This window comes from Halichoerus grypus, chromosome 11 (assembly GCF_964656455.1).
Source record: "Halichoerus grypus chromosome 11, mHalGry1.hap1.1, whole genome shotgun sequence".
NCBI lineage: Eukaryota > Metazoa > Chordata > Mammalia > Carnivora > Phocidae > Halichoerus > Halichoerus grypus.
The window spans coordinates 23784052-23808796 of record NC_135722.1 but is presented as its reverse complement, the minus strand read 5'-3'; the positions used below and the strand labels follow the sequence as shown (position 1 = coordinate 23808796).

The window sequence follows — 24745 nt, the reverse complement described above, 5'->3', positions numbered from 1 at the left end:
GGCTGGGGAAGCCCTCCCAGACCTGGTTTCTGCTTTCCCCTCCTCGCCCCCTGGGCACTCAGCTCGAGCCCCACCTGGTGTCTGTCCTTCCTATTCGAGGGTCTTGCCGGTCATGGTCGTCGGTGTGTTTTTGTGATGGGCTCTCTGCCCAGGCTGCTCTCCCCTCTCATCCCTGCATGGCTGACTGCTTCGTGTCATTTAGATCTCACTGGAACTGCTTCTGCCTTTGAAATTCCCTTCCTGATTATCCAAAGCAAGTATGCACCCACTATCACATCTTCTTACATCTCCATGGAACACTTGGCACTGTCTGATTTTGTTTCTGTGTTTGTGAGAGCTCCACGAGGGCGAGACCCACCCCCTTCCCGCCCCGCCTGGTGCAGGGCTGTGTCCATGCCTGCCGAGAACAGTGCCGGACATCATGAGTTACCGTGGAGTGTGGGGGGAGCAGGGGTGATAGTAATAGCTTACATTTATGCGGTGGAGCTAAGAAGTGCTCTAAATGACTTTCATTTATTGCCCACAGTCGCTTTATGAGTTGGCTACTATGATCACCACCTTCATGTTACAGTTGGGGAAACTGAGGCACCCAAATTATGTAACTTGCTGGAGATCGTGTTGCTAGATGGGCCCGAGCTGGAACTGGAGTGGAAGCAGTCTGACTGCCGAAGCTGCTTCGTCCCCTCACCCCACCACACTGTTGAGGAGATGAATGTGGAATACAAACGATGCATTCCCCCCCATCCTTCCTGAGCGCACACATGTTATGCCACCCTTTTCACAACTGGGATTTTGTCTGCTCTGGGTTCAAATTTTTGACTGTCTTCACATTTTGTGGTTTATTCCCTTATGTCTGGGTTATGAGGAGAGTCCCAAGACTGTCTTTTTTCTTAAATGGTTAGGTTTTGGTGTTCTGTACACTTCACTCTGACTCCTTATCATGTTTCCTTTGTTGTTTTGGCCACTAGGAGACTCATACTAAAATTTGAGCCCTGGTGCTAATAATCCTGTAAGACTTCATGAAATGTATTTTGCCTACTACCTTCTTTTCTTCTGCTTTCCCCCATAACATTCTGTTTTCCTTGTTTGTTTTTTTAAAGGTTTTATTTATTTATTTCAGAGGGAGTGAGAAAGTGTGATTAGTGGGGGAGAATATGGGGAGGGAGAGCGAGGAGGGGAAAGAATCTCAAGCAGACTCCAAGATGAGCGTGGAGCCTGACATGGGGCTCGATCTCATGATCCCGAGAACATGACCTGAGCCAAAGCCAAGAGTCGGACGCTTATCTGACTGAGCCACCCAGGCACTCCCACTTTCCTTGTTTTTTACTGATTTTTTTTCCCCTAAGCCAGCTCAAACAATTTATGAGTTGAGATGGCGCAAAAACAAATATATATGGAAAGTGTGTCCCTGGGCACATTAATCTCTCTGATTGTCAATGTTCTCTAGGCAATGTGGGTAACCCGTGTTCTCAGTTTTTTGGTGGAATATAAATTGGATAAAGTCCACCAGAGTGCCTCAGGACCCATGACAAACATTCAGTAAGTGTTAGCTTCTTTATCTTTCTCCCTCATTTATGGTAAGGATGAGGGGCTCTCAAGCTACTGCCTGGTCTAGTGGAGTATTGGAAGGCCCGGGTGGTTTAATATGTCCTGTTGAGCCATTCCTATCCACTGCTAACTGGTGAGCTCCATTACAAAGACCCATAGCAAAGACAGCCCATCCTCTGGTCCTGTTTTTGGTACTGTTTCCACAACAGTAAACTGGTTTTTGAGCAGCAGGAAGATATTAGGTATAGTAGGTGGAAGAGTCCCTGCCACTGTGCAGTGAACAGGTACATGAAGTGTAGCCTGACAAATAGAAAGCGCTTACTGGGAAGAAAATGAGTCAGACTCAAAGAAACTTTTTATTACTATGGCAACGGCCTATTTGGCCAGTCTCTCTTTGGCTAGAGCATAATATACCAGTGAAGAATGTCAACGGTTATGTCTCAATTGCTTATTAGCTCATAAAATGTCCTAATTTATATACTAATTGTTCCTGGAGAAAATCATCCTATTTTACGATGACCCAGTCACCCATTTCTTGGTCCTAAGCCACTTTGGGGCCTCACAAAAAAACAATAATTATAGTAAAAAAAAGCGCTTAGCCCTTACTGATACCAGGCATCTTTTCATTTAATCCTTACAACTACTTTGTAAGGTCAGTTTCATCATCCCATTTTACAGATGAGGGAGTAAATCCCAGGGCAGTTAGTTAATTTGCCCAGGGTCTCAGTTCTGGGAAGGAGTGGAATCAGGATTAGGATCCAGGTTCCGTTTGATTCCTAACCCTTTGTGTTTTGTTCTTCACCATTAATAGAGAGTTATTTCTTTCTTTAAATGAGAAAAGGCAAAAGTTCAGGATTGACTTTTTCCTAGTATAGGGTTCTCCACCCTTGAAACTGGTGACATTTTGGGGCCAGATAATTCTTTATTTGGTGGGGGGAGTGGCCTGTGCATTATGGGACATCTAGTAGTTTCCCTGGTCTGCCCACTGGAGGTCAGTAGCACTCACTGCTCCCTTCCCACCCACAGTACTTTTTTTAAAGATTTTATTTTTAAGTAATATCCACACCCAACATGGGGCTCGAACCTACAATCCCATGATCAAGAGTTGCATGCTGTGCCTACTGAGCCAGCCAGGTGCCCCATCCCACCCCCAGTCTTGCCACATGTTGCCTGGGGAGCAAACCAGAAGAACTGGGCAGGAATTTGGCCAATTTAGTATCTTCCTGGAAAAGAGCAACTTTTTTAATTTCTGATGTCACCACTCTCTTGGATCCCAGAAGTTCTTAGAAAGCTTTGTTTCTTTATTTAGTTGTATTCAGAGAGGTATGCAGCTCTTGCCACTGCCTAATTTTAGAACATTTTCATTACCCCCAAAAGAAACCCCATTCCTCCCTCCCCTAGTCTCTGGGAGCCACTCTATTTTTTTTGTCTCTGTGGATTTCCCTATTGTGAACATTAAATGGAGTCATATACGATGTGGCCTTTGTGTCTAGCTCTTTCACCTAGCGTGATGTTTTCAAAGTTCATCCATGTGGGATCATGCATCAGTACTTCATCTTTTTAATTAACAAATACCATTCCATTGTATGGAATTGTAGGGGTACAACTTCATTATTTTGCATGTGGATGATCCAGTTGTCCAGCCGTTTGTTGAAAAGACTGTCTTTTTCCCTAGTGACTTTTTTTGGCACCTTGTCAAGCATCCATTGACTGTAAAAGTGATGGTTTATTTCTAGACTCTCAATTTTATTCTGTTGATCCATATGCATTTGAATCTGTAGATTAGTTTGGAGAGTATTGCTGTCTTACTTAGTCTTCTAATCCATGAATATGGGATATCTTTCTTTAATTCTTTAATATGGGATGTCTCCTTTAATTCTTCTTTAATTTCTTTGGAGAGTATTTTATAATTTGCAGTGTACAGATCTTGTACTTCTTTCGTTAAATTTATTCCTAATGCTATTGTAAGTGAAATTGTTTTAGTAATTTCATGTTTGGATATTTGATTGCTGGCATATAGAAATTCAGTTGGTTTTGGTATATTCATCTTGTGTCCTACAACCTTGCTGAAGTTGTTTGTTTGTTCTAAGAGTTTTTTGTGGAAAAAAAAAGGGTTTTTTTGTGGATTTGAGATTTAAAAAAATATATATGCATTTACAGCTATACATTTCCCTCTCAATACTGCTTTAGCTGCATTTCATGAATTTTGGTAGGCTGTATTTTTGTTTTCATTTATCCCAAAGTATTTTCTAATTTTATTTGTGTTTTCTTCTTCCACTCATTGGTTATTTCAGTATTGGTAATCACGGCTAATTTTTACATAGTTATTTCGGTATTGGTAATTATTGATAATTTCCACATAGTTGTGGATTTCTCAGATTTCCTTCTGTTACTGATTTCTAATTTTATTCCACTGTGATTGGAGAACATACATTGTATGATTTTATCCCTTTTAAATCTATTGAGGTTTTTTAATGACTGAACATCATAGGTTTGGAATACACTGGAGAATGTTCCATATGCACCTGAGAAGAATGTGTGTCCTGCTGCTTTTGGATCGTGACTTCTGTGGATGTCTGTTAGATGTGGTTGGTTTATTGTGTTGTTCATGTCATCTGTTTTCTTGTTGATCTTCGGCCGGGTTACTCCATCCATTATGAAAGTGGGGTATTGAGTTCTCCAACTTTTATTGTTTAAATATTGTTTCTCCCTTCAGTTCTGTCAGTTTTTGCTTCATGTATTTTGGGGCTCTGTTTTTAGGTACATATAATTATGTCTTCCTGATGGAGTGACCATTTCTTTGTCTCTAGGAATATTTTTTTTTTGTCTTAGCTTCTATTTTGTTTGACATTAGTATAGTCACTCTAGCTCCCTTGATTTTTGGGATAGTTTTTTTTTTTTTTTTAAGCTTCCTGGGTTATTGTAATGTGCAGTCAGGATTGAGTCACTGCTCTTATAGGATAAGTTAGAAGCTGAGGGTCAGTGCGTTGTTTTTAAAGCCAGCCCATAGCTACAAAGAGGTGATATCCATGGGATTATGTGATTCCTGTGACTGGTTTTGAAGGCATCATGGAAACCTCCAGATGGCTTTGGTGAAAACCTTTCCTGGAGCCAGATTTGTGGTGGGTTAAGCAGTATTTCCCCGAAGCAGTTGTTTTCAGGTTACCCCGTGACAGATGGGATGTCCTCCTGCTCAGCTCATGTCTCTGAAGGCACGCCCTGTTGTTCTTTGGGTCTCCCAACCATTTAATCCTCCATCATAGGCCTTTCTCTGGTGCTCTTTGCTGGTGTCTCAGTAACAATCCAGGAGAGAGTCTGAGCTCCAGGCTTCTTCTGTTTCAGTGGATGTGTGGGGAGGGGCACGTGAGGGGGGCTGTCAGAGACACTTCCAGGAGGCTGATCAGAAATCACAAGTCTGAAGGTAGAGAGTATGCACAGAAATGAAAGTGGAAGGGAAACCTCAGCGTTTACCAAGGGCCCAGAGGGTGGGAGGGGGTAGAGGCTCTGAAAAGTCAAACCTTCTTCTTTGGGCAAAGGTGATGTTCCTCATTGCCCAGTAAGATGGAAAGTGATGTAGAATGGGTTATCCTTTATTCATTTTTATTCAAACCTGAGAACTTTGATTCTCACATCCTTCCCTTCCCTCCACTTTTTTTTTTTCTTTTTCATTCCTCCCCCCACCATTTCTTAGGAGTTGCCCTTCGGATATCACCTTTTCTTGGATGATGCCTTTATCAAAGTATTCTTTTTAAACTGGAAACTAGTCTGTTCTAGCATGTCTGTTCCCACATCTGTTTTTCATCCCAGGGACTCTGATCCACTGTCAGGAAGTTTTTCCTCCAAGCAGTGAAAAGCCTCCGGAAGCTAAGTTATCTGACCCACATTTATTTATTATCTTTTTAGAGCTTTTCCTCTCAAACTCTGTCTATAGAAGACTCAGTTGGGAATGTCTTGGTTTCCTGCTTATGGGTTCTCTGGAATTTTCATTCCAATATATAGAGACATATAAACATACCTTCATGCACATATGTATGTGCATCACAAATAGCTAAAATAAATAACCTGAAAAAAAAAAAACCTTTAGGTTATAAGATAATGTCCTAATCTCAAACTTGCTGACTTTTTTCCCTTTCATTCTTAAAATTATTTTAAAGGGCCAGGACAGGCACTTTGAATCCCCTTATTGTTTATAGTACCCTTTTTCCTGAAAGCCCAAAGAATATTATAGACTTGACTCTTCAGTTCCCTCAGGGCTTTTTGGGAGTGAGGAGGATATTTCCATGTTATAGAGCCTCATCATTTCCTTGTGAGTCCATAAAAATTTTCTTCATAAAAAACCGATCTGACCTGCCTCTTTCCTTTATAAAGATGTCCACTGGCTGGCTCCTGGGTTAAGTGTCCAGACCCCTTCCTGCCTCTCCCACCCCCATCTCCTGCCACATCTGTGTCTCCACGCCCTAAACCTTCCCATATCTTTGTACAGACGGGCCCACCCTGTCGCAATTCTGAGCTTTTATTCTCATCATTCATTTTGCCTGGAAGGTTCCTTCCCTCTCTCTCTTCACCAACACACCCCTACTAATCTCCTAACCAGCTGACATGGTGCTCTTTTGTGCTGTGCATTCTGGGCCCACCAGACTGGGGCAGAAACTGTTTGAAAATGGTAGTAATAAATAATAACAGTAATAATAATAGCTAATGCTGTGTAATAATGCTGTGCAATATTATAAAACACTATATGCAATACTATATTTTGTACCATGTTAAATAATAGCTAATATGTACTATATGTAACCATAGCTAATACAGTATTAACCATCATAGCTAATACTGTGTTCTGCAGAAAGACTAAGCGATCATTGTGTTGTTTCATTTAATCCCCACAACAACCCAGTGAGGTAGGTACTATTAATATTGCCATTCCCTGATGAGGAAATGGAGGCACAGAGAGGTGAAATCAGTTGCCATAAATCATATGTCCAATAAGTGGTGGAGGCAGTATTTGAACCTTGACAGTAGTACAGTGTTGAAAGGCAAATGTTTATCCAGCTTATAAAGGACTTACCACATCTCATTGCAATGATCTGTTATTGCCCTTTGTTTTCTTCTTTTTTTTTGTTTTTTGTTTTTTTCCTTCTTCTTGGCCAGGTGTTCTTTAGCTAGGGGCAGCTTGCTAGCAGAAGTTATGTTTGAATGTTTGATTCTCTTTGCAACCCCACTTGGTCCGATGTGTGGCATAGAGGGTCTGAGAATTAACATGAATGCAGTGAATAACTGAACAAGTAAGGCCTTAGTCTAAACATTATTTTGGTTTCTACCTCATTTTTCTCAGGGCCATCCATATATGGGAAGAAGAGCAGTTTGTAGACCCATGGACCATGTTTGGGAGGAGAAGATACGATCAGATCCCTACTAGATGTCAAGCATTGCGCTGTTTTCTGTACATGGAAAATCTCATATTATTTTCCAACAACCGATGAGATCTGTGCTATCTTTATGCCCCTTTTACAGACAGGGACACTGAGGTCAAGGGGGGTTCAGTGACTTGTCCAGGGTCTCAGCTATTATGTGGCAGAAGGGGCATAGAAGCTCAGATGCTTCTGAACCCTAAGCCCTTCTGACTTCTTAGCCCCGAGGCTGTACACCTCCTGTTCTTATGAAAGAGGAGATGTTTGGAAAGAATTTTCTATCCGACAGTCTTCTGTTGAAGCTGTTGCAGCTAGATGCCTTCTTTCTGTATTTACATTCCAATGAGCTTGTGATCTTTTGCTCTCTCCACTCCCCAATATGTATCTCTGAAGCAGCCAATATGGTGTTTGAGGAAGACATTGCAATATCTGATCGATAAAACTTGGAGTTCACTTCAGTAGTCACACAGAGTCGAACTGCTGGAACAAGCCAAGGGCTTTTTTTGCTCAGGTAATGATGAATGTGCAAAGGCCTGAATTCCAGGTGTGGATTTAGCTTTCTGGGGTGTTTGTCCTCTGCATCAGGACCACAATGAAATACCTGTCTTTTTTTTCCTCTCATAGGCTTCTTAGAGAATCCAGGCATATGCTTTTTTAAAACAGCCTGTTACTTTTTATAAGGCTCTTTTTGCTTCCTTGCTTCCAACCATGAAGTCATGTTTGACTTTTCAAGGGAACCACGGTTTGACATTTTACAAAATGAACCAAGGGACTGAATATAGTAGCAATTTTAGATCCATTACTTTTTGCAAAGTTTTCAGCCAGTGATGCTACATGTAGGCGTTCACTTTGGGGAAGGGAGGGGGGGAGCATTGTGCATGGTGATTCAAATTACATGAATTTTATAATCTGATTTTTTTTCTGATTTATACTTTGGTGTGGATAATTCTCTTTAGTGTGAGCTGCATTGCAGCTAGCTCATGGCACATTTCTTATGAGAAATAAGGTTTTACATTTTTTTAATTAAGGAAAACATACCAGGTACTTTTTACTGATCTGAGAAACAAGTTCATACTGACCCCCTTTCAGTTCTCCCCATACCACATTGTTTCTGCCTCTGGGCCTTTGCACATGCTGTTCCTCCTTCTTGGAACAGTCCCACCAACACTATAAACTTTTCTCTGTGGCAGAGCTGTCTCCAGTGTATCCTTATTCTTTGCGGGTATGACACAGAGTTTGTGAATTAACATTAGTGGAATGAATAAATGAGCAAGGCCTCAGTGTCTAAACATTACATCGGTTTCCACTGTAGCTATATGTGAAGTGTCTTTGCTGAGGCCTGCTTTCCTTTCAGCAGCTTTTTCTGCCCTCAGACTCACTTTGAGATTGGGTGTCCTCTAGCTCCCCCATCAGAGCACTCCTGGCATTGCATGCAGAGTCTCATTGACTTGTCCACTCTCAGGGAGTATTGTTTGAATCACCACAGAACTGACTCAGTGCCTGACAGGTAGCAGGATGCTCAGGAATAGTTTGTTATTTGTCCAGAGGGGGCAGTAGACACTTTTTGGGCCCTTTATCCCTATTTTGTATTGTGCACAGGTAAAGTGTAAATCCTTAAAATGTGGACAGAACTGGTTGAGGGGTTTTGAAGTTCTAAAAGGGCCTTTTTGCTAGGACAGCAACTATTTGAATACGAGCGCGCAGCTTTTGTATGTAAAGCAGAGTGATTTTGTGTCTTGCATGTAAACATGGAGGAAGAGAGAACCTGTTGAGATGGAGAAAGATCAAGAGGCCCATGGTTTCTCCTATGCTATCTGGGATATGAGTGCTAGAGTTGACGGGGGCTGGTAGGCAGAGGAGGCCCTATAGGAGCCCTGTAGCCACAATTCCTGGAGTGGTTGCTGGTCTATGCCATGGCAACATCAGAAAGAAAGGACTGATGAGGTCATTTGTTCTTGGGGCATAAGATATCAGTAGAATCTGTCAGGTGGGGTGGTCGCATGTGAGTGTTCGTTGGAATCCTTTGTGCTTAATACAAATGCAGATTCCCCTAGGGGAGAGGTATCCCTGGAGATTCTTCTGCAGGAGGATCATTGACAACCTTCTTTGTTAAACACTGCCTCACAGGACAGGACATTCTAGAGAAATGTTAGCAAGCAGGACCGTCCTTGGAGTGAGAACCTGCCCTTTGTCGGGCCCTTAGAGGGGATAATGCAGCCTGGGAAAGTTAGCTCAAGGAGCATCTCCTGAAAGGAGGGACACTTTGCATTAGCCCATGATTAGTGTAAACCAGGGAAACCAATTCCAGCAAAGATTGATGCTCTGCACCCGGTGCAAATTTTAAAAGATAAAAAGAAGAGTCATGGTTTCCTTGACTGGATAGGAATGTCTCCTACTTGGCAAAGTAATGAAATACACAGATGTTAAAATGAAGAGAGACAAAGATAAATGGAGAATAATAGAGCACCGGGTGCAGTGAAGGACCAACCTAACAAACATAGAGGAACTGTGGGATGTTCTCAGCCTGTGTGCTTCTAGGAATATCATTGCCAGCAGGGGAGAATCGGCCTATCTCTGATGGATGATCTGGGGCCGGAGGCTGTTTCTGTGGCCAACTGTGGCCAGAAGACGGTACCAGTTCCTCTGGGAGGAGGCAGTCGATGATCAAAAGGATGCCAAAATGTGAAATATGCATATCCTGGGACCTAGCAGTTATACCTTCAAGAGATACTGTACAAGTGGGGAGAATAACATATGCATCTATGTGTGCATTGTTTATTGAAAACACCCCAAGTATGCATCAGTCATGGGACTTACGGGTGCAGAGATGCAGTAAAATTACCTGTAGCCAGTAAAAGTGATAGTGTGGGCCCGTAGTTATCAACATGAAAAGATGTCACAATAGATTGGCAAGTGACAAAAGCAAGTTTCGAATAGCATCGTGTTTCTTGGGTGCATTTAAGCAAAGCTATATGCTCAGATTTCTGTGTATTGATTTAGTCAGTAATTATTGAGTAACGTGTGCGCCAGGCACTCTGGGCATTGGAGATCGAACAATGAACAAGACCATGGTCCTTAGCTATTCAGAAGGGAAGTGCTTGGACCAGCAGCATTGACATCACCTGGGAGTCTCAGGAATACAGAATCCCAGGCTCCACTCCAGACCTACTGCATTTTTTTTTTTTTTAAGATTTTATTTATTTATTTGAGAGAGAAAGAATGAGAGAGAGCACATGAGAGGGGGGAGGGTCAGAGGGAGAAGCAGACTCCCTGCCGAGCAGGGAGCCCGATGCGGGACTCGATCCCGGGACTCCAGGATCATGACCTGAGCCGAAGGCAGTCGCTTCACCAACTGAGCCACCCAGGCGCCCCCAGACCTACTGCATTTTAATGAGGTCCTAGGGCGATCCATTTGCACACAGTGGTTCTTGAGACCATGCTTCAGGAGCACGTTTACCAAAATGTCCACAGTGGCTTTGGCTGGGTGGCGGCAATTCGGGGTAATTTTTACGTTGACCTTTGTGCGTTTTCTCTGTAGTTTGAATTTTTCACAGTGAGCTGTGTCATGAGTTTATAAAAGCCAGGATGGTAATTTTACAGAAGAGCTTAAGGCTCCTGCTTCTGGTTCTTTGGGCTGTCACAGGCACACACTGGCAGGATCCTGGAGCAGGAATTGGAGGCAAGCAGGGGGGTGGAGATCGCAGCTGTTGCTGATTTGGCCAACTACAGACATCTGGAAGAGAGACCCCAGATACCCGTGTTTATGGCTGGAGCGGTTGCCAAAGCCTGAGAGATGCTGCAGGTCTGATGAGCGAGCTCCCGGCTGTTCTGGCTGAACAGAGAGGCTCTGGCATGGTGGCTCTTGTCCGACTCTCGTGGAAGGACCACGTGGGGAGGGTCTGGGCTGGTAGCCACGGACGCCGCAGCGCCGCATCCCCAGGACCAGTGAGCAGCCCTGAGCCCTTTTGGGGCTGACTGGGAGCCACAGGCCTGATGCCTGGTCCAGAGCGTTTCTCTCCACGGCTTGGAGAGTTCTTGCCACGTGGTAGAGGGGCTTTCAGCCTCATGGGATCTCGGCCAAATCTGATCCCCGGGTGGGATTTGGCAGCGCGTGACTCGGTGGCACCCTGCCTCAAGCATATTGTAATTGACAGAGGCTAGACTCGGGGACTGAGAACTGGATTCTAGACCAGTCTGATCCTAAATAGCTGTGTGACTTTGGGCAAGGCTCAGACTGCCTCCTTGGGCCTCAGTTTTCTCCTTTGTGAAAAGTGAGAATTAGTTACTGAGTGAAGCTGTGCCTGCGAGGATCGGGTCTTTGTTCTGCGGGCCTCACCGCATGGCCACACGGGGACGTCTCCTGGTTCCCCTCTAGTCCTGACATAATCCCCAAGTACTGGTCCGAGGACTCTTGTGTTGTTTGTCCTGCCTTTGGAGGCTAAAGCGGCTTTCCGTGGAGGACAAGAGTGAGCAGAGATGATTGCAGATGTGTTGGTGTATGTCCTCGCTGGCAAAATAAAAAGTTGGTAACTGTTTCAGCCCTTGATGCACCCCCATCTTTTTTTTCTTTTTGATTTTTTTTAATTTACGGATCCGTGAAAAGCAGAACTGTGACAATCAGGCTCTAACGAGGGAGAGGACACGGATTGGGAAAGAAACCCACCCCCAGGAGAGCGCTGGTTCTTGTCCTCCCACTGGTGAAAGCTGCCTCCTTGGAAAGTTCAGGGAGCAGGTCCTCGAAAAATAGTGAAGTCAGGTCATCGGTGGCCTGGAGGCACCCTGCCCACCTTCGTCAGGGCGATATTAGACATAGTCGGCCTCCCACCTTCTGCCAGGGGCTGCTGAGTTTCACGTTGAAATCTCCCCCCTTCGGGGAAACGGCGGCCAGGGGAGGCCTGCTGTCAGCGGCTGGCTTCTCTCACAGCCTCAGCCAGGTGCTTGGCCGGCCGCCTGTGATCCGCCTCACAGGTTGCCTCAGCAGGAGTCCGATGGCGCAGGTGTAAATCGTAACAGGACGTCTGCCTCTGACCAAGACCGCTGATGAGGCAGCAGGTCTCATTAGTCATTCTTGAAAAGGGGGCAGGGCCAAAGAGCTGGTTAATTGAAGGGTAGCTAATTCATTTATAATTATTCATATTCTTTTTTCTTCGTCTCCTAAAGCCTAGTCCTTTGGAGCTGGACTAGGGCTTAGAAATATCTAAAGAGGCAGAGGAGCAGATGAGTCAAGAGCAAGGTTTGAGCCTTGACTCTGTTTATTAGCAGTGTCAAGCGCCCTCACCTCTGGACCTCAGCTCTCCTATCTGTGAAATGGGTTTTTGTGAGGAGTAAACGAGGTGATATTTCTAAAACCCAGAGCATAATGCTTAACCCATAGTCGACATTCAGCCAGCTAGCTACTGTTACCCAGTCCCACTCTCTTTTCCAGGCTCATCTGTGTATTCAGCAAGTATATATTCCCTGGTGTTGGTACTGTGTGGTACAGCTCCGTCGAAAGTGGTGAACGAAAGTATTTAAATGAGTGTATGGTCATCATACAAACAGCACAGCACAAAGTCATGTCCTTTCCTAGGAAGGAAAAGAAGGAGAAGCAGAAGGACGGCTAGAGAGGCAGAGGGTGGGAGTCCGAGTTTCTGGGTCCACAGTCCAGTGTCTGAGTAAGTGGAGGCATGGGCCCTGTGACCCTGGGAGGGGGACGGGCAGGGTGCATGCAGGTCCCGAGGTGGGACTGTGAGTGACAGCTCCTGGAGGAGCAAGGAGGCCCGCGTAGCCAGGCAGGGACCCCAGGTAGCTGTGCCCTAAAGAGGTGTCCAGAGCTGCATGATGCTGTGATAGGGGCTTTAGGCATTGTTAAGCTGCGGTGACGTTGTGAATGGAGGTTTACGAGGAAACAGCTCTCAGATGTCCAAGCCTATAAGCAGCCAATCAGCAGCCCCGAAAGGGTGGCCAGAGCAAGGCCTGCTGGTCCTCTCGTGTGAGCATCCGTCGCTGGGTCTTGCCTCTAACCATAGTTACTGTGGTGTTTGCTAAATGGTGGCTTTCTATTTCCCACATCCACTCTCTGTTTAACCATTGGAATTCTTCTATAAGGAAATACTTCCCTTCTTCCACATTTACTTATTTATCCAATGATTTATGATGCCGGATGGACTCACAGATATTTATTGTATTCTCTGGGGTATAGTCCAAAACTGTCATTATTTTGTCACTCAAGTGTCGTAGCTTTGGCCATTGGGGAGTTCCTTCAGGTTGACTCTTGTGTCCTCACATGCCTCCATCATATTTTGAGCACTTCTTTACTCTCTGGCAACACAAGACACTCCAGGTTCATCTTGAATTTCCCCCTGGAATTAACCACTTCTCCAAGGAGCCCTGGTTCCCTTTATGGATAATGGTATTTAGAAACCACGATCTGGTGCTGGGTGTGCTCATTGGCTACTGGAGTGTATTGCTTCTCGTCCTTCTTAGCAGATGGAACTAGAAAATACATGTATGTATGCTGACCCATGCACACACCAGATCAATATTTCTCTCTCCTGGGGCACCTGGGTGACTCAGTCGATTAAGTGTCTGCCTTCAGCTCAGGTCATGATCCCTGGGGTCCTGGGAGTGAGCCCCACCTGAATCAGGCTCCCTGCTCAGCATGCAGTCTGCCTCTCCCTCTCCTCACTGCTTGTGCTCTCTCACGAGCTATTCTCTCTCTCTCTCTCAAAAAATTAAATCTTTTAAAAAATTCTATAAATATTTGTCTCTCTCTCTCTTATCTATCTGTATGTCTCTCTGCCTATCTATCTGTCTATCTTTACAAATCTTGACTTCATACTGATGCCTTTACTTCCAGTCCAAAGCCTCAGGGATCATTTAGCCTCTCCACTTTCCTTATTTCTAACTTCTTCCTCTGAGAGTGAGAAACCTCACGGTTATTATTTGCAATATATTTACTTATTTGTTCAGTCCTAGTACACAGAAAGTAGTTTCAGAACTGCTAATCCATAACCCTGTGACAAATAAGTGCCCTATTTGTGTACAATTCTTTTTCCTTAGCCTTATGGAATCCAGGCAAAGTAACGGTTTCCCGAGTTACTTAGGCTGGTTCTGTTCTTCCCCACAGCCTTCAGTGTGGTGGGCTTACTCATCTATAATCCAGTCACATTCACTTTTGCTGTTTCTATCATATTTTGAGTGTCTGCACACATACATCCGTGTGGATGATTTTAATTTTTTACTGTTTGGGTGTGTGAAATATTGGGGTTCTAAGAGTCAGAGCTATATAGACTCATCCCGCAGCCTCGTTCCAATCTCATTTCTCCATTCTTTCCACCCCTTTTCCACCCCCTGTATATAACCAGGCTCTTTAGTTTCTGGTTTGTCCTTCCTGTGTTCCTTCTGCACAGATGAACCAATCCATGTAGATTTTCTTATATCCCTCTCTTTTGCTCATACAGAGGGTGAAAATATTATAGATACTCTTTTGCACTTTGCTTTTTTCCCCCCCACTTAACAGTATATCCTGGAGATCGTTTCGTATCACTTCATAGAGATCTTCCATAACGAGCTTTTTTAACTTTGGCGATCAGGAAAAAAAATTAGCAGCCCAAGAAGTAATTTTTAAAATTCTACAACTGACGATGACGATGGTAAATAGCACTAGTATTACCATTAATTGAGCACCTGCTGTATACCATGGGCTGTGCTAAGAAGCATTTTGTATAGATTATCTCATCGAATCCTCCCTAGAGCCCTGGGTGGTAGATGTTACCTCCGATTTATTGATGAGGAAACTGAGACTCACTAATATTTAGAAACTTGCCCAAGTTCATAAAAAGTAGAGCCACAGTTTGAACCCAGACTCTGTCTCCCAAGTTTGTGGTTTTGAAGAGCACACCAGCACCATTACAGAAGTTCCAGGTTGAAACAAAGTGTTGGGAGTTTTTAAAACCTAGGCGCGTCCCAGGCCTTAAAACCCTGTTGATTGTGGATCACGCTTGCCAAAGTTGGCATGTTCCTGACGACAGGAACATGAAGGTAACGTACTACCTGTCTGTTCCCAAGAAATGTCCCTTCCTTCTTGAGGACCATGGGTCCTGCCTCTAAGGCAGGAGACGAGAGGGACGCTGGTCGGGGCCCGCTACCTGGGACGCAGCAATAGCTCTGATCTTACACCCTGGAATCACAAGCTAGAGCAGCCGGCGCCGTGCCCAGGGGAGCCCGTTACCCCGCAGGGCTGTTTGGTCAGCAGGACACTCAGTCAAGCCCAGTTGCAGCAGCTTCTGTTGAAACTGTCTGTGCAGCAGGAGCGGAAGGAGAATTTCTCTGAACCGGCGTCTGGCTTCTGTTGTGAGAAGTGACAGACTGGCAGAGAGCTGGGCTTCTGGAGTCTAGTGCCAAGGGCCTCACCCCAGTGTCCCATTTTCTAACTGTGTGGCTTTGGGTGAGTCCCTTTACCCCTCAAAGCACACCTCTGACATTGGGATGAGAACCATACCCATCCTTGTCAGCGGTCCCCAAGACTGCCCCCAGGCTCAGTGATTTGCTGGGAGGATTCCATGAACTCCGCATATAGTCATATGACTTAGGATAGTGGAAGGACACAAAGCAAAATCAGCAAAGGGAAAAGACAAATGGAGGGAAGGCCAGAGGAAACCAGGATCAAACTTCGAGTCCTCTCCCAGTGAAGTGGTACAGGATGCACTTAATTCCCCAGTAGCAAGTTGTGACAGCGTGTGACAAATATTTTCTCCTGGGGAAGCTTGTTACAGACTCAGTGCCCGGGGTTCTTAGTGGGGGCTGGTTACGCAGGCGCTGTCTGCCCAGCATCTACCACAATCCCAAACTCCCAGAAGAAAAGCAGGTGTTCAGCATAAACTGCACCGTTCGAATAAACAGTTTAGGCACAGGGAGCCGTTCTTAGGAGAGAATGGTGCGAACCTTCCCGAAATCCAAGTTCCCGGAAGTCAGCCACGCAAGGGCCAACCTTGCAGGCAAGCAAGCCTCTTTGCAGGGTAGCCGTCTCCGTCCGGTGGTGTTAATTATTTTCTGCACACCTTGCCAGTGGGTGGTTGCTGGGTGGATTGAATGAGAGCATCCACGGAAAGCTCTGGTCACGCTGCCTAGAATGGGAAACACTTACTAAATGCAGACAATTAATTCGACAGTCAGGGAATGAATTGTGAATGGTTCCTTAGCACCTTCAGAGTAGGTTGCATCCAACACCCATCGGCTCACCCGTTCGTTCCTTTGTGCAGCACATTCTGGCTGAGCCCTGCTTTGTGCAGGGGCCGTGTCAGCACAGCAGGATTAGCCACCGCCTTCCTCGAGGATGCTGCGTGCGGGCTCCCAGTGTGGCTGGGCGTTGACAGTGGGTGGCGGGTGGTAAGAGATCTTTGGGGACTTCAAGGGAAATGTGAAGGGACCCCTTTGCACGCTCAGTTGGTGGGATGGGTATGCCAGGGGTCAGAAAACGTAAGCTGCTCATGACCTGCTCTTTGTCCTGTTTTGCCTCCTACAGCCAAGGCTAAGTCCAAATGCGGCCCGACGTTCTTCCCTTGCGCCAGTGGCATCCATTGCATCATCGGCCGCTTCCAGTGCAATGGGTTTGAGGACTGTCCCGACGGCAGCGACGAAGAGAACTGCAGTAAGTACCAGGAGCGCCCGGCCGCCCTCCCTTGTTCATTCCGCTGGGCCCGGTGCCTCGGGCGCCGCCCCTCTCCTCCCTGTGCTCCTCACTCCCGTGGGCTCGGGTGTCTTCTCTCCTTCCCCGCATCCTGCTTGTGCAAACATGTAAGCGCTCAGCTCCCATTTCGTGGGGACTCTCCGAAGTGCTCTGGGCCTGGGCCATACTTTGTCTTCTGCTCCGACAATAGCTTTGCAGGTGCGGGTGTGTGGTTCTCATCAACAGATAAGGCATCCGAAGTGTTGGGACGTCGGGGAGCTCAGCCAGGGTCCCGCAGGTCACGATGGGCAGAGTCGATTCTCTGCTCCTTCGCCCCTCCTCTGATGGACTGTCCCACTCAACAGCCTGGGTTGATGTGCTGGTTTTCCTTCCCACTTCGAAAGACTTTTAAAAAGATGTTGATGTATTTTTATATGTATCGGAAGAAAATATTTTTGAAAAAAACGCCCATATAGTATAGAAAGCTAAAGTTCTCCTTGTCTTGTGGGACTGCCCCAGTTCCTTTTACTTGCTGTATAATATTCCAAGGCACCACGCAGACAGACACACGCCCCCTCTTGTTCTCTCTGACCCCCGCCCCCTCGCCTCTTAGCAGTCTTGGTGTGGAGCTCCCACTCCATGGCCCGGAGACACGCAGTCCCTTCCTGGCCAGCATCTCTGTGTCCAAAACCACTTCACACACAACAGCGTCAGTGACCTTCTGGCTTCTCTTCCCCGGGACCTTTTGTGCCGTATCAGCTCTCCCAGCAAATGGCTTTGGAACTTGCAAAATATAAAAAAGCGTAAGGAGGAAAATGAAACTGCCCAGAATGGCACCTGGTTCGGATGTGGGCTTTTTTGTGCCGGGCCTTTCTCTGTCTCTCTGCCTCCCTCCCTCCCTCTCTCTCTGTGTATGTATGCATGTATGTGTACGTGTATATACACGTACATGTTATTCATTAGGATTGTTGTCGTTATTCATGTAATTGTTATTTATGTTATTAATTTTTTTTCAAAACATGTTGTAATGACTTCAGTGATTGCTTTGAGAAACTGACTTTCCCTTACCCTGTTGGTTCTGGTATAAGCCTCTGAAGAGGAGGGGGACCATGTCCCCTGTTATTTATGCCTTTGCAGGGAATAGTTGCTGTGCCCACGCAGTGGGGACGAGGAGTATAGTATATAACTCTCCCGTGTGCCTTCTCCTTTTGCCTTATTTCATCTTCTGGATCCCAGATGGCAGAAATATGGCTAGAATGCTGAATGGAGAGTAGAGTAGCAGAAACCCACCTTAGCAGGAGGAGGCAGGCACTCACTAGGTAGCAGCCTGATTGAGCAGAATGACTCGAGCTGAAAAGCCTGGCCCCAGGTTTGTGTTCTGCCCTGATTAAGCTGGGTTGGCTGTGCTTTATAATCTCCTTGCAGAGTGGTGTCCTCGTTTCATGAATTGGGGACGCCAAGAGCCTGCTTCCTGGGTTGTTGTGGCAATTAGATGAGGTGGTACCTGAAAAGCGTTCAGTGTGGTGGCTGGCAAGGGGTAATTGATTTTGAAAACCCCTGGTGACTTAAAACGAAGCTGTGAGTGATGAAGAGGAAGACCTATTTACTAGCATTTCGCCTTTGGCTTAGGATGTCCAAGGATGTACTTGTTTTATATTTCACTAAGTCCTTTAGTAAGTGTGTATCAGCTTGATCTTAGCTTCCTGCTGTCCATGGGGATCTTATAATCTAAGGGGGAATTTTTTATATATATATATATATATATATTCATATGTACATACTAGAGAATAATTCAGTGGCAATAAAAAGCAAGTGTGATACATTCTAGTACATACATTCTAAATGATTGTGCCATTCTGCATATTCTCTGCCATATTAAAGACCCTGTCTGATTTAAATGTTTGGATATTGGTGTTTAATTGTCTAAATGACTTAATTATATCCATTCCAAATTCAGTCATTGGGGATTAAGCCAGCATTTCCCTCTGGCATATCTAACATCTAAAAATAATGGGTTCTAATTCACTATTTTGAAACTGGTAAATAAAAGGAGAGAATCCAGCATTTATCCTCCTTTTCCTAGATGCTTTGTACTTGGTGAGTAATTAAATAGCCAACGGATAGGAAAGGGTTTTTTTTTTTTTCTTTTTTTAATTGAAGAATACCAACTAACATGGAAGAATGAGAGGATTAGAGTATCTGTTTTGTAACCCTGGTGAAGAAATGGATCATCAGTGGCTCCTGAAAGCATTAGATGAAAAATTGATGGGGAGCTTTATAAGGTATGGATGGGGCTGAACATGCCTGGGACCAGCCATCCATCTGTTCACTGACAGCTTTGGATTAACACTCTACCACTTCAAGTAGAATGTAGAAACCCTATCACTCGATCTCTTTACGTTCTGGTCGTCTGAGATAGTACGTCTCCATACATTCAGAACCCAAAAAGGCAATATTTTCATTTTTGCTTTCAAGTCTCAAATGCATTTTAAAGAACTCCAGTGGAGAAGAACAGTCTGTTACTCTCTTTACCCAGAGACTTGCCATTTTGGTTGCTCTTCCTTCATTCCTGAGGTTCCAAGTCTCCTTCTGATATCATTTCCCTTCCCGCTGAAGCCTTTCCTTAGCCATTCTTTTGAAGCAGGTCTGGTGGTGACACATCCCCTTAGTCTCCCTTCATCCAATGGTGTCACGATTTCACCTTCATTCCTGAAGGATATTTTTACTGCATATAGAATTCTGGGTTGACAGCTCTTTTTTAAAACGCTTTAAAAATGCCATGCCCTTCCTCTGGCTTCTGTGGTTTCCTATGAGAAATTTGCAGCCATGCAAATGGTTTCCCCATAGAAAATGCATCATTTTTCTGGCTGCTTTGAAGATTTTTTTTTTCTCCCAGTCTGGCTCTCAGCAGTTAGAGTATAGTGTGTCTGGCTGTGGGGATTTCTTTGAGTTTATTCTGTGTCGGGTTCTGTTTGAATCTGTAAGTTTTCATCTTTTGCTGTACTTAGGACCTTTTCAGCTATTCTTTCTTCAGATTGTTTTCAAGCACTGTGTGTCCTTATGGGATTTGGATAACAACTTTGGATCTTTTGTGATTGTCCCCCAGGTTCCTGAGGCTCTGTTCAGTTTTTAATCCATTTTTTCCTTTCATTGTTCAGGTTGGATAATTCCTATTAGCCTTTTGTCAAGTTTACTTTTTTTCCTGTCCTCTCCAATTTGCTTTTGAGCCCATACAGGGTGGTCTTTTTTGTTTGTTTGTTTTTTGTTTTTTAAATTTCAGTTACTGTATTTTTTAGTCCTAAAGTTTCCTTTTGGTTCTTTATATCTTATGGGTTCTTTGCTGAGACCTCCTATTTTCCATTTGTGTCAGAAGTTTGTGTGATTGCTGGCTTGTTGGAGTCTTTCTGGAATAGCTGCGTTAACGTCTTCGTCACATAATTCCAACATCTGTCTTATTTTGCCGTTGGTGTTTGTTGATTATCTATTCCCTTGAGAATGGAGATTTTCCTGATTTTTTGCAAGGCAAGTAATTTTGGATTATATTCTGGATATTTTGATGATGATGTATGACACTCTGGGTCTTGTTTCAATCCTACAGAGAATGTTGATGTTTTTGTTTTAGTAAGCAAATGACCCTGTTGGGTCAGGCCCTGAATTCCTAACAGCCCCTCGGTGGGCTGTGGTTGTTTTTGCAGTGCTGTTTGGATCCGTGGTACCTCTTCACCTACTCTGGTCAGTCTGAGACCTGGGCGGTGGTCTGTGAGTTTGGTTCTCAAAGTCTTGGGTGTGCTGATTAGGACCAGATCCACACACGTGCCACCTGGGGATCCGCCTAGAAGTTCATAAATAACTTCATGGACTCCCGCTCCACGATCTCTCTGATCCTTTCCAGTTTCCTGCGACTCTGATGGGGGAGGGAGGGAATAGTAAACCTACAACCACTTCAGCAATAGTTCAAATTTTGGTCTTCTTCCTCAGTTGGGCTGCTCTGGTTTACTTCGCAGAATCTGAAAGAGCCGCTGTATTTGTCCAAGTATTTGGCTAGGTTTTTATTGCAGCTGCATTCAGGGAGAGAGCCAGGGCCGGTGTCATGAGTGCGTCTGACCCGGAATTGGAACCTCTCACAAGTCAGTCTGAGCCTCACAAGAAAAGAGACAGACAAATGTTGTTTGCCTTTGGATGTGAGCTAGCAGGAACACACATCATCACTGTGAGTTGTTTCTGCCTCTGCTTCCAACCTGAATCTGATTGAGCCTCTAAATCTGCCCTAGTCAGTTCTGGCTGCCATAACACAAGGCCATGGATTAGGTGACTTAAACAGAAACTTACTTCTCTTAGTCCTGGAAGACCAACATGCAGGGTACCATCATGGCTGGGTTCTTGGTGTGGGCCCTCTTCCTGTTGATGTCCTCACTTGGCCTTCCTTGGTGCTCGCACACAGGGAAATCCCTTGGCTGCTCATCTCATAAGGGCCCTAATCCCATCAGGAGAGCACCACCTTCATGACCTCATCTTATCCCAGGCTCCTCCCAAAGCCCTCCCCTCCCCAAGATCATCCCATTTATTAGGGGTTAGGGTTTCAGCATATGAACTCTGGGGGACACAACATGCACTCTGTAACACCATCCATTAATTCACGGGAAATTCAGGGACGGGGAACATGTTGGCGGCCCCCTGGGGGACAGACTGCCAGATCCAGAATGTGGGAGATTTTGCAGGACTCCCATTTCATCCATTAATACATTCTAAGAAAAATTAGAGGAAGAGGGAACCTACAGACTGAAGGGGACTGAGAAACAAATCAGTCAAATGCCATGTACCAATCTTCTTTCAATCCCAACTCCAGCAAACCAACTGTTTAAAAACACACACACACAAAATTGAGTTAATTGGGAAAATGTGAATTGTGGTTGTATATTTGATGATGTTAAGGCATCATTGTTAGCTTCCTAACGTGTGAGAATTATTATTTTTTTTTTGAGAGAACAGCGGGAGGAAATGTGTGTGCATGCACAGAGAGATGGGTGGAGGGAAAGAATCATCAAGCAGACTCCACAGTGAGCACAGAGCCTGATGCAGGGCTCAATCCCAGGACCCCGAGATCATGACCTGAGCTGCCAAACCAAGAGTCGGATGATTAACCAACAGAGCCACCTGGTGCCCCGATATTCTGTTTATTAAAAAGTCCTTATATATAAAGATGTGTATGTACATATACATATATAATATCTAATACCATATTAGATATTTATAATAATAAGTATAATAATGAAGAAGTATATAAAGATGAAATCACAGGGGTAAGGGATGGGGGTAGAATTGAAATAAAATCGTCAGTGAGTTGATAATTTTTAAAGCCAGGTGATCAGAACATGGGGGTTCACTATGCCAGTCTCTCTTTTGGATATTTGAAATTTTCTCTAATAAAATAGTAAAAAGAAATAAAGATAAAAGAGAGGTTTTGTTGGGTTATGTCTTGACTTTTCATAAATAACAGGAGAGTCTTTTTTTTTTTTTTAGATTACATTTATTTATTTGAGAAAGAGAGAGAGAGTGAGCTAGCAAGTGAGAGAGTAGGAGCGGGGGCGGGGGGGATACAGAGAGAGAAGCAGGTTCCCCGCTGAGCAAGGAGCCCGATGCGGGACTCCATCCCAAGACCGTGGGATCATGACGTGAGCCGAAGGCAGACACTAACCGACTGAGCCACCCAGGCATCCCAGGAGAGTCCTGTTTTTAAAGAACTTTGTTTCTATGGACACATTTTCCCACCTTTTGCATTCATCAACTCAGGAGTGAAGATAAGCAAGAACTAGGATTTCCTCTTAGAGGCTCACATGCTGAGATTTTACCCCTTTGCTTTTTGTCCTGCCTCCCTTGGTTGCGTTCGGCCCCCTCTTCTCCCCTGTGCTCAGATGTCCTTGGCTGGAGGTGGGACGCTGGCTCGGAGGGCCGCACAGCCCTGACCTGGATCCTTGTTCGGTGAGGATGGAGACTCCTGCCCAGAACCAAGATGGCAGGGTGGCCTGGGCGACCTCCATGGACCACTGATTCAGGCTAAGGAGCTCCTGCTCTTGCTTTCAATGTAGCTGTGCCCAGAAGAACCACCATGTCCTAGACTGTGTTTCTTCCACCGCTGACGAATTCTTGCCTGTCCCCCTGAACAGCTGCCTGGTTTTGCCAGTGTACCTGTGGTTTTTGTTCACAGAGCCCCTCAGTGCTGCCTTATTCCCAAAGCTCTATTCGTGTCAGCCAGATTAGATGCCGCATTTCCTCGGTGGCGCCCTCAAGGAGTCGGGCCTGCATCGCATGAGCTGGGGGAGAAGGGGGGTTGCAGTAGGGGGACCCTTCCACCTAGTGCTCCAAAGCCCCCTCATCAACGTCTCCTTAAAGACTCCTTCCTTCTGCTTAAATGACCTGCTTCCTTAGGGAAACACCCCTGGTTTGCCAGTGCTGGGCTGGCTCATTCTCATGTGTGTTTGCACACCATCTTGGGCCTTCTCCAGACAAATGCCCCCGGAAAACAGTGGCCTGCCCTGAGCTCCCTATAAAGAAATGACTCCTTTCCTCCCCTGTCTCCTTCCCCTGCCTCACTGTCCTTAGTACTGCTTTGTGTTTATTCTGTCTTCCCTGCCACACTGTGACCTCCTGAGATGGTATTGTTGTCAGGTTCACAGCTGTATTTCGAGGGCCAAGTGCGCAGTCTGGCTCAAGCCTTAGCAATGCAGTAAATATATGTGGACTAAATCGCACTTCTCGTGCTTTATCTTCATTGCATATTGACCTGCCTGTCTCCCCACTAGAATGTAACCTCTTTAAGAATACAGACTGGGTTTTCTTTTATCCCTTGTGCCTAGTAGAGTGCTTTATTTAAAGGGAAGAGTCAATAGTAAATGTCTGTTGAATGAGTGGGCTAACCAGCTAATCAAACAAAGGGTTAAAGCAGGAAGACAGGCAGCCAGGATGTATTCCTAACGTATGGATGTCTTGATCCTCTCCTGCGGGCTCAGATGTATACCCAGAGGGCATATTTAAGCCATACATTGTTCATTAACCCCAGCTCCTACCTTTTTTTCAGATTCTCATCTTCTCTCCATAGTTTCTATGCCAGGCCTGTGCAAGATACTGCAAAGGATGTAGAGAAGGGTCAGATACAGGACTCTGGCATTGTTGAGATTACACTCAAGCAAGGGAGACAAAAATACTCAGTCCAAATAATTATAATACGGGGTTGGCTGTTGGGAGTGCTGTGGGAACCAGTGATGGGGAGATTATTCCTTCTGGGCTCATCAGAGGGAGCTGTTGAAGGAGATGGACCTAGGTGGATGGGTACCATTAAAAATTGGCCCTGTAGTTCCATGGGGATTTTTCAGGCTGAGGGCCCAGGTAGAGGCTGGGGGGTATGCAAACTGCAGGGTGTAGAAGCCACCTGGTTGATGATCGCGGAGCACTCACTATACGTATGGCACATTTCTATATACTTTGCATGTACAATTTCATTTTAGGTTGGTAATATTACTCCCCTCCCCTTTTTAAAAGATTTTATTTATTTACTTGAGAGAGAGCGAATGCACATGAGCAGGAAGGAAGGGGAGAGGGAGAAGCAGACTCCTCGCTGAGCAGGGAGCCCGATGCGGGACTCGATCCCAGGACCCCGGGATCATGACCTGAGCTGAAGGCAGATGCTTAACTGACTGAGCCACCCAAGTGCCCCTGGAGATTGTATTTTATACCCAATGAGGAGCAGTTGAACCTGAGCCAGGTGCAGGGTGAGGAGAGGGAAAAGGTCAAACGTGGTTGGAGCCTGAAGAGCTGGGACATGGTGGTCCCTTTAATAGGAATGGAGTCACAAGAAGAGCGAGAGAGGGGAGGCCGTCCATTTCAGACATGCAGGGTGTGAGGTGAGGGGGTATTCAGGCCGCAGTGTCCACAGGGCGTCAGGGGAGTGATGTTTATTGCAAGAGGAAAGGTCTGGGAAGCCATCCACGGGAAGGCGGTGGTTGAAGCAGTGGACTTGGATAAAAGGCAGGCGTGGGTGTTGGACAGGAGGTGGGCATGTCCAGGAAGCCTTTAGAGGGAGGAGGAAACAAACTGTCATCAGCAGTGAATCAGAGTTCTGCCGCTGGCACCCAGTGGACTCGAG

The 24745-nt window shown here is 45.4% G+C and overlaps 1 protein-coding gene across 5 annotated transcripts in view; it reads left to right on the top strand.

Moving 5' to 3' along the window:
* The window catches only part of LDLRAD3 (low density lipoprotein receptor class A domain containing 3), a 222634-nt gene that overhangs the window by 88408 nt on the left and 109481 nt on the right, over positions 1-24745 (top strand). For all 5 annotated transcript variants that reach the window (XM_078058196.1, XM_078058197.1, XM_078058200.1 and 2 more), the window contains one exon: positions 16462-16587. In XM_078058196.1, coding sequence (XP_077914322.1) covers positions 16462-16587 — 126 coding nt within the window. The remainder of the gene's footprint in view (positions 1-16461; positions 16588-24745) is intronic.